Below are 10,395 nucleotides of genomic sequence, written 5' to 3' on the forward strand. Positions count from 1 at the left end.
ACAGAGCTGCCAACTCAAGAACTTGGAAGGAAACATACTCATGGTTAACGTAGAAATGGTTTTGAACCAGCACACTGTCACTAACATCATGCAAGATTTGTAACTAGGGTTTTTATCTTAAAGAAAAAAATTATTCTTATTTTTCTTTGCTTTTTGCAAGTGTCTGTTGAATAATTCAGTAGTTGTCTAGAAGTGTTAAAGGCAAACTAACATTTGTTGGGCATATCTTAACTGTCAGCTACTGTGATAAGATGCGGTATTAGATTTAATTCTCATTTAATCCTCACGTGAAATCCTTTGGGGTAAATAGCATCACCCCTTCATCATTTTTCAAAGGATAATATGGAAGTAGAAAATGGTCACTTATCTATGGTCATACCAGTGGTAAGTGATGGACTCATGATTCAAGCTCAGGCCTTCCTGACTCCTAAATGTATTTTGTTTCCACTGACCATGCTGTTGTCAAGAGCGAAAGCCATGGTGGTACAAAAATGGCATTTTCTGGCCAACTAGATAGTTTCGCTAGCATGGCTCACTAATTTTTATAAAATTGGAATGTAGAGAAAGTCCTTAACACTAAAGCTACTTGAACATAGTTTATCAAATTACATACGTGACCTGTAACTCTTTTTAATACTCAATATAGAAAACAATACTTTAAACTTTATGACTACTTCAATTCTAGATAGATTGAAGTATTGTCAGTTCTATGTACTCCACAGCAGGAGAGAAAATAGTTCTATTCCAGTGAAAAATCTTTACAGAAATTAACAGTTTCAGACCTAAAGCAGGATTAATTATTGAAAATGTACTGCAGTGTTTATAATAATATAGCATCTCCAAATTAAACAAAATGTGGAAAAAATGGCATAATTCTAGTGGTCATCCATATTTTCCTAGTTGTTTTAAAGCATTGTAGGAAGATAATTTTAAAAGTAAGTTTTTTTGTTTGTTTACATGAAGGTTTTATTGGCTAATATAAAATTTTGTCTATTTGTGCTTTTTTGTTGTTATTGTTAAATCTTTTAAAATTTATTTCAAGTATTTCTTAAAAAGTGACTTTGGAAATAAATTCAAGAAGTTCAACTTACCAATATTTATATCAGCTTTTTCTTTTCCTAGGAAATGTAGTAGACACCAAGATAAATAGCATATAAATCAAAGTTCTTAAATTTTCATTTACCATGTGTTAGGAATAATTTATTAAGCCTTGAAACCTCTAAAGTAGGGTTATATTATTAGGCAAATGCCTAGCAGTTTCATTACAGAATGATATTTTTATAATTTTTTTTGAAATATGCCACCAGTAAAGTGATCGTTACAGAATTCCTCTATTAGCCAAGGTAATTTGTTCCTGTGTACATTTCTTTGTCAAAAACTTTATTATGAAAAGTAGAAGAAAGTAATGGAGAAAGCATTGCTTGACAGGTCACTTCCCTCACCCATAAGAGGTAGATATTGGCTCCATAATGAAGCAGCTGCATGTTATCATAGCCTGGGGTATGTAGTGAACTAGGCCAAGAGGCTGAGCCCCCTTTTCAGTCAGTTCATGCCCTGGCCTGCCCTAGACACAGGCCTGAAGACTAATTGTGCCTCAGAACTAGTATTGAATGTCTGTGCTCTCAGGAAAATACTTTAATCCATTTCGAACCAAGTTACAAAGAGCTTTAGGGAAACATACTGACTGGATTTTACCTGGATTGGCAAGTAAAAGCAGGTCCAGAACTAAATATTACAGTATGTTCCAGAGAATCTATATTCACCCTTTATCCCCATACCTGTATTCACAGTACTTCTTAGAATATGTAGTCTTTTTACATTTATGAGGCCTGAAATTTTTGCCTCTTTGCTTGAGGGTAAAAAACAATTATGGTAATAACAAGAGGGACATAAATTAATGACAAATGTAGATAGTCTATAAAGCAGTATATCACAGATACACAAAGCAGTTGAAAAGTAGTCTCAGTTACTTGAAATGCATCAGATGGCTGTTATCTGAGATAAATGTAAGTAGTTTGCATCTGGGCTAAAAGCCAAATGCAACGCAGAACTTACTCATACCGGAAAGCAGAGCAAAACAAGACAAGAGAAGAGAAATAGTCAGTTTAAAAGGTTTTAATGCTGCTTTAAGTCTCTTGTTGATGATATCTAAAGAGCATGTATATAACAGAATTAGGGTATCGTAAGTTGTTGTTGGGTGCCATCGAGTTGGTTCCAACTCATAGTGGCCCTATGTACAACAGAAGGAAACACTGTCCAATCCTGTGCCATCCTCACAATCATTGCTGTGTTTGAGCCTAATGTTGCAGCCACTGCGTCAGTCTATCTCGATGAAGGTCTTCCTCTTTTTTGCTGACCCTCTGCTTTACCAAGCATGATGTCCATTTCCAGGGGCTGGTCCCTCCTGATAACATACCCAAAGTATGTGAGGTGAAGTCTCAACCATCCTTGCATCCAAGGAGCATTCTGGCTTTACTTCTTCTAAGACAGATATGTTTAATCTTTTGGCAGTCAATAGTATATTCAATATTCTTTGCCAACATCGTATTCAAAGGCACTAATTCTTCTGTTTTCCTTATTCATTATCTAGCTTTTGCATGCATATGAGGCAGTTGAAAACACCATGGCTTAAGTCAGGCACACGTTAGTCCTTAAAGTGACATCTTTGCTTTTTAACACTTCAGAGAGGTCTTTTGCAGCAGATTTGCCCAATGCAATACATCATTTGATTTCTTCTACTTCTATGGATGTTTCTTGTGGATCCAAGTAAATTTAAATCTTTGCAACTTCAGTATTTTCTTCATTTATCATGATGTTGCGTATTGGCCCAGTTGTGAGGATTTTTGTTTTCTCTATTTGAGGTGTAATCCATTCTGAAGTCTGTACTCTTTGATCTTCAGTAAGTAGAATGTGCTAAAGAATATTTATTGAAATAGTTGTGGATAGCATGTTAGCCAGTGATTTTTGTGGCAGATGGAATTTGTGCATTAGCTGTTTTAATCTGTGTTGTCTTGATCTCTGGAGAAATTTAATAGAGCTGGCAATACTGAAAAGTTAACATTTGGCCATTTTTGAAAAAAGTGGTATCTCCTGGAGGTATCGGTGAAGCAACACATACAGTAATATGTGAAGACTGTATTGAAATAGTCCTCTGAGATTATATGCATGAGTGTTGGGGCACTTAATGAAACAGATTTTTCATTGTTAGAGTCTAATATAGAGCAGGCTGATGAATAAAAGAATATTGATTATACATAAAGAACATGATATTGCCTAACTTAAGAGTATTATTATATTACTAGTAGAATCCACACAGGATTCTCTATATTTCTGGTGTTGTCATTTTGATGGTTTAACAAGGAGGATGGTTGCTCTTGGTAGAAATATAGATTTCTAAGTTAGGTTGTTGGATCTTGTGCTAGTAAATTTTAACATATTAAGACTTGCTGATTATAAAAGTAACTTGCTTGTTATAACATGCTATATAAATATGCTATATTTTGGGAAATACAGAAAAGTATTAACAACAACAACAACAAAAAAAACTGAAATCCCAACACCAAGCTAGTATTTTTGTAGATGTACTTCTGTATCACTCTTTTTCTCTTAATATAGACATTTTCTCATGCCATTAAAAGTTCGTTATAAATATTATCTTATAAGATTCCCTCATTCCCCTTAATTATTTCTGATTTATGCTATGTTAGTTAGCAGTGGGAAGATCTTCATATGTAATTTTTTTGTCCCCATTTCTGATGTTTCCTTTGGATAGATTCCTAGAATTGGAATGATTGGGTCAGTGTATTGTTGAGACAGGACCAGCACTAGGGTGAGGTGAGGACAGCACTTGTTTCAGGCACAAAGTTTGAGGGAGGGCCAAAAAACTCATTAATGAAGACAAATAACATTTTAATGCAATATTTTAAAAAATCTACAGTGAACCAGGTGTATAACCCACTTACTGTAAGGCAGGTTTCTTGGTCAGAAATTAATTTACTTTAAACCTTTCTGAGTATATTTTTTTAATCCTTTGTTCTTCAGGTATAAACTGGTTTAAAGATAAATCTGTTTTTAAACTCATTCTTGATATAGGCAGGAAGAATGTTTCTTTTTCATTTAATAGGCACCTGTATATGAGAAAATGTAACATTGATTTATCAGTGGTGTATAACAGAGGGTCAGCGCACTTTTTCTGTTAATAGTCAGACATTTTTGGCTTTGTGAGCCATAAGGTTCCAGTTGCGCAAGCAGAGCTAGATAGTATGTAAATGAATGAGCATCGTTATGTTCCAATAAAATGTTATTTATGGAAATAAACATGAGAATTGAATTTCATAAATTTCAAATGTCTCAAAATATTCTTTTGGTTTTTTTAACTATGTAAAGTGTAAAAATCATTCTTAGCTTACAGGCCATACAAAAACAGGCAGCAAGCTAGATGTGGCCCATGGGCCATAGTTTGCTGACCCCTGGTGTGGAATATTAACTTACCTGTATAAATTTTTTTTTTCCACTAAATTTAACTTTATAAAAAACTGTCCTTAATTTATCATAGACTATTCCTTTTTTATGTGAGTAACAAGGCTGATTGGTATTTTTTTTCCCTGAAAGTTGGAAGTATGTTTTTAAAAAAGTCTTCTGGAAGGTACTTTAAAAGGAAAGCTCCATCAATTTTTTTTTTTTTGCTTACGTATTTAATTCTAAGGATTTAAAATAAGAGTATTCTTAATAAGATGCTTTTAATTAGTGCTCTGTTGAATTTTCTCCTGTTCACAGGTGGAGACATACTACGCCTTGACACACTTTTAGAATGGTGGAGAGAAAAGAATGGTTCCTTCTGCTCTCGGCTTATTATTGTATTAGATAGTGAGAATTCAACCCCGTGGGTCAAAGAAGTACGAAAAATTAATGACCAGTATATTGCAGTGCAAGGAGCAGAGATGACAAAGACAGTAGATATTGAAGAAGCTGACCCGCCACAGCTAGGTGACTTCACAAAAGATTGGGTAGAATATAACTGCAACTCTGGTAATAACATCTGTTGGACTGAAAAAGGACGCACAGTGAAAGCAGTGTATGGCGTATCAAAGCGGTGGAGTGACTACACTCTGCATTTGCCGACAGGAAGTGATGTGGCCAAGCACTGGATGTTACACTTTCCTCGTATTACGTATCCACTCGTGCATTTGGCAAATTGGTTGTGTGGCCTGAACCTTTTTTGGATTTGCAAAACTTGTTTTAGGTGCTTGAAAAGATTAAAAATGAGTTGGTTTCTTCCTACTGTGCTGGACACAGGACAAGGCTTTAAACTTGTCAAATCTTAATTTGGAGCCCAGAGTGGAATATTACTGAGAGTTCATACCATCACTTATCACTAACTTGCCATTTTTTGTATGCTGTATTTTTATTTGTGGAAAATATCTTGCTACTTCTGTAGCTCCTCTCACTTTGTCTTTTTTCAAGTAATTATGGTATATGAAAGGTGTTGGGAATAAGCATTATTTTATACTAAAAGTATGTATGGAGTTATAAATGCTGATTCTGTGTGAATGCATAAAAGATGTTAAAATAACAGTGCACTTTGACAGATGTTTGCATATGTCTCGGATTAGAAAAACAAACAAACAACAAAACCCAGTTGTTTCTGCACTGACTAATGAAGAATTACTAATGCCTTATTTTTTAGGCATAGACTAGAAAATGTAGACCAGACAATTTATTATTATGAGAAAACTACCAATTTGCTTACTGAAGATTCTTCTTTGTGAACAGCAGGTTTGAGTCCAGGACCATTTGAAGAACTACAAACTCTTTTTCTTAGAGAACGAAAAAGGAAGAAGCCATCTCAAAATGAATGTATAACTTGGTTGTAGTCAACCACACTCAGATGTCTTAGTTGTAACCCATTACCAGTATAGCAGAGAAACTCAAATTTCTTTTATAGATCAAATCATTTTTTATGTAGATAACTGCAAGAGGCTAGAGCCTACAAGTTGCTCTGTTCATTGTTGGGGACCTCGGAAAGCACTGGTAGTTTTAAGAGTCTTTCTCAGGGTAACTTAATGTTTCTTAATGAAAAATGTTTCCAGCTATAAATTCCTTCCAAATAAATTGTCTTCCTTTTCAAAAAGTACTCATAAAAGAAATTTAGCAAATTCTCATTGGCTGATTCAGGCAATTTTAAGCATTCAGAAAGGATTTTGATCTCTATAGAGTTCATGCTCTTCCATGAAAATTATTTTTCAGATTCCATTAGTGATAACATTTATTCTACTTAAGATCAAAGGATAGGAAACAGGTTATTTTTTTCCTTGTATACTTGTATTATGTAAAAGAAACTGTTCAGTATTAGCAATTTCAGTTAAGGATAATGGTGTGGTTATAATTTTTAAAAGTTAATTTAGTGTTTTCCCCTAAGAGGTAATTCACCTCCTGTTTCTTTCTAATAATCCTAACATTCTAGATTTTCATCTTTGAGAAGTAAAAGGAATGGAATTAAATTTGGGGATATTCTAGTCTTTGTTGTTGAAATGGTGTGACTTCTTACCATTGAAGCCATTTTTCCAGCCTTGGAGAGAGGAAATAATGCCTCTACCACTTTCTACCTGGTGACTTGAAAATTGAAGTATTAGTTAGGAAGAAGTCACTTAGCATCAGGGAACTTGTATACCACTATCTATGCACCATTGTTATAGTCTGATTGATCCCATGTTTTGAGTACGACTTTCCTAAATCTCTGAATAAAGTTTTGGTAAAAATTAGTTCTTCATTTAATGTGCAAATAACAGTTACTGAATATTTTAGTATATTAAAAATGGTAGTCATTAAAAAATGCCCTTGTTTCAGAAAAGTTCATGCTTGGTGGCAGGTTGGTTTGAAAAGTTCCAGTATATGGTTAAGTATTTATTTATATCAACATCAACCAAAGAAATGAAATAGTACAAAAGCTAAATGTTAAAATGATGAGCATATAGCTCCAAAAAGAGTTAAATTTCTACTGAGTAAGTTTCTCTCTGAGCCAATATTGAGCAAATTAGCTTTAACTAAAGCATATCCGTTTGCTCTGAGAAAGCTAAATATAAAAATAAATTCTGCATTCTTTATGAAGTAGTAGTATTAAGTTGGTACTAAAAATCAATTTCAAAAGATAGCATACAGTTTTAAAGCCACAAAGCTAACTTTTTGTTATATATTTTCTGTGAAAGTATAACCAAAAAGGATCTTTGGGCTAAAAATGTGACTTGAGTGAATTTATTAACCAAGAAGTTATAGAATATCCATTTTGCTGAATTCTACAAAAACAAATAAATAAAACTAGACTCTTGAGGATGGGAAGGCTCAGTGGAAGAAGGTATCCTATCTTAAAACGCCAGTTTAAAAACATTAAAGTAACTGATACTGTGGAGAAAATTACAAGAAGGATAAAATGATTGGTTACTTTCACCTAATGATTAAAAAAAATAGGCCTGACCGTTACTGAGACTAATATTCCCGTGGCTTTCATCTTACATGTCATATATTTGGGAAGGAGTTATTTGGAGTGAGAGGAATTATTTTAGGATAAAACTTTTATCATTCCACTAAGAAGAAATAGATAACATGGAGAAATTTTTCAACATAATCTTGGCTTAATTTGTTTCTTTATATGTTACCTTGCTCAAACCACAAAAGCACTAGCCTCTAAAAACGTCTTTTAAGAAAGTGTACCCTGTTAAGTGGTAAATTAAGGAGCCAAGTTCTTTTTCTTGCCATGACTTTTCAGTTATGCAATTATTTCATTCAAAATTTAGTTTTGCTCTGATTTAAACTCTTCCTCCCTGAGATTTTTCCATAGCTTTCTGTTTTGCTCTTAATAAATACAGAATTCTATGGAAAAGACCTTTTTCAGAAGATCACTTTTACGACCAGTGTTTTCATATATTGTCTGCTTTTAAAAATTAACATTGTTAATTAAAATGCATTTATATTTAATGCATTAGTGGATAGATTTTTGCTGTAAGTAAAATCTTCATTAGAATCTATTTGTAACTATGTATATTTTGTTTGTAATTTTTTTGCTTAAATATATTTGCTGTTTTGGATACTGCATTTTTATATCTGTTCTTTCACATTTAGAATTTGGTCTTTTTTTGAAGTAATGTTCTACATTACTTTTCCACAGGTGATGTGATAATTAATATATATAAGCCAGAAGGAAATAGTTTAATTTTAAGAATGTGATTAAGTATATTTGATACTAAATGCTCAAAGGAGTTAACATCTGTGAGTACTTTTGAATGCCTCCTTTATTGTAAGCTGCTAGGCTCTTTGGGCAGATGCTTACACATTTTTATATATCTGGTACACAGTTAACCCAGAAGAATGCCTTGCCCCTATAGGAGGCATTTAATAAGTATCTTTGACCAAGTGAATGAATTTAGAATCCTAAGGAGAAATGGGAATAACTTGATTGTAGATTATTCCATCTTCTTTACAATGTTACTTAAGTAGATACTATTTCAAGATCCTCGTTAAGCATGTAATTTAGTAAAGACTATTATAGAACCAAACCCGTTGCTGTCAAGTTGATTCTGACTCATAGCGACCATATAGGACAGAGTAGAACTGCCCCATTGGGTTTCCAAGGAGCAGCTGATAGATTCAAACTGCTGACCTTTTGGTTAGCAGCCGAGCTCTTAGCCACTTCACCACCAGGGTTCCATTACAGAGTCAGTGAAAGGAAAAACAACAAATTTTGTATTCGTAGTTAAGAGTTGTTAAATGTCAGGATTAAAAAACCAAACCAGTTGCCATCTAGTCAATTCTGACCCATAGCAACCCTACCTATAGGACAGAGTAGAACTGCTCCCTAGGATTTCCTAGGCAGTAATCTTTATGGGAGCAGATCACTAGGTCTTTTCTCCTGCAGAGCTGCTGATAGGTTTGAACCACCAACCTTTTGGTTAGCAGTCAAGCGTTTAGCCACCGCACCACCAGGGCTTCTCATGTTGGGATTAGGCGGGGAAAAGATTTCAAACCTGTTTGAATGCAAATACAGCTGATGTCACCAAAAAAAAATTTTTTTTTTGTGGTTGAGTCTGTAAACTCATTCTTGTGATTTTTATATGATTAAGATTGAATCTTTCATTTCCCCATTATTAGAAACATCTAGACAGATTGGAGATTTGTCACAAATGAAAATTATTTAAAAAAGAAAGTCTGACTCATAAACAAAGAAGGAATTTGGCTATGCATATCAGGACAACCAAATTGTCAGGTTGGAAAAATAGGCCCATAAACATAAGCATGTTAAGGACAAACTGGTAAGTATCTCATTTTTGGAGTATGTTCCCTATTCACTAGTTGCAATAGGTAGAGATAAAGAATGAATCTGAAATATAAGCAGTAGTATTGTTTTGGGCATCCATTTTATTGATTAAAGAAGTTGGTGTTTATTAGGAAATACTACTTAGACCAAAGCTGATTAGAAATGGAAAACTTTTAGGACACTACTAAGTTTTCTTTTCTTATATCTAATATGTGAAAGCCATTTTGCTTGATTAAAAAAAAAAAAAAGAAATTCATCAAATTGACCGGTCATCTTGTGTGATGCCTTTACAATATTTAGATACTTTTTTAAAATTATGAACCTAAAGTAGTTGGACGAAGTGGATAGTTTTGGCAAGCATTTTAATTTGTTTTTTAGTTTGGACCTGTTTATCCCAAATCAAAGATTTTTAGCAGTGTGCCAGGGATAAGTGAGGAACGTGGCATATCTTCCTAGACCAGCCATGTTTACTCCATCTTAAGTAAAAATATTTGTATATTAAAACATATACCAGTGTATTGATGAGTACTATGCAAAATTTGCATTGATTTTTAATATAAACCACAAAAATTCACAGCAGTTTTAATCTTGCAGTGAGTTATTTCTATTTTAGTCTCCTCACCCCAGAACACTGCAGATTCTTTAGACACAATTTGATTATTAACAACACTTCCTGCAGGATGTTTTTAAAAAAGAAATCCTTTGTTTTATGGCTTGGAATTCGGATAGAACAATAAATTTTCTCTAAACAAATCACTTTGTACATATATATATATATGTATATGGAAATTTAGAATGGTGCCGTTTTAATGCAGTTTTATAATAGATGTTTGTAGGTTCTTTGGAGTCCTTATACATACTGATTTCTTGTTTTAAACAACCGGCATTTGTGAGGGCAATGGGATGTGGATTTTAATTTGTAATCCCACATCCACATGCTCTCCTGTTTCTTTCCTACCTAACAAGAGATATTCCTCTTTTTGTCCAACCTTTAGATCCCTTTCATCCTTTCCACATAAAACAAAATTCATCAATAAGAATAGAAATGACAATGACTGTCATCTACTGAGTATTTACTGTCTTCTAGG

General features: G+C 33.6%; 1 protein-coding gene across 3 annotated transcripts in view; it reads left to right on the forward strand.

The window, feature by feature from the left end:
• TMEM168 (transmembrane protein 168) overlaps positions 1-8,589 on the forward strand; it is a 51,281-nt gene extending 42,692 nt beyond the window's left edge. For all 3 annotated transcript variants that reach the window (XM_023737026.1, XM_023737028.1, XM_023737027.1), the window contains exon 5: positions 4,777-8,589. In XM_023737026.1, the coding sequence (XP_023592794.1) occupies positions 4,777-5,324 (548 nt within the window). In that variant the 3' untranslated portion in view covers positions 5,325-8,589. The remainder of the gene's footprint in view (positions 1-4,776) is intronic.
• The last annotated feature ends 1,806 nt before the right edge of the window (positions 8,590-10,395 follow it).

The sequence above is a fragment of the Trichechus manatus genome, unplaced genomic scaffold, assembly GCF_000243295.1.
Source record: "Trichechus manatus latirostris isolate Lorelei unplaced genomic scaffold, TriManLat1.0 scaffold00096, whole genome shotgun sequence".
Taxonomy (NCBI): domain Eukaryota; kingdom Metazoa; phylum Chordata; class Mammalia; order Sirenia; family Trichechidae; genus Trichechus; species Trichechus manatus.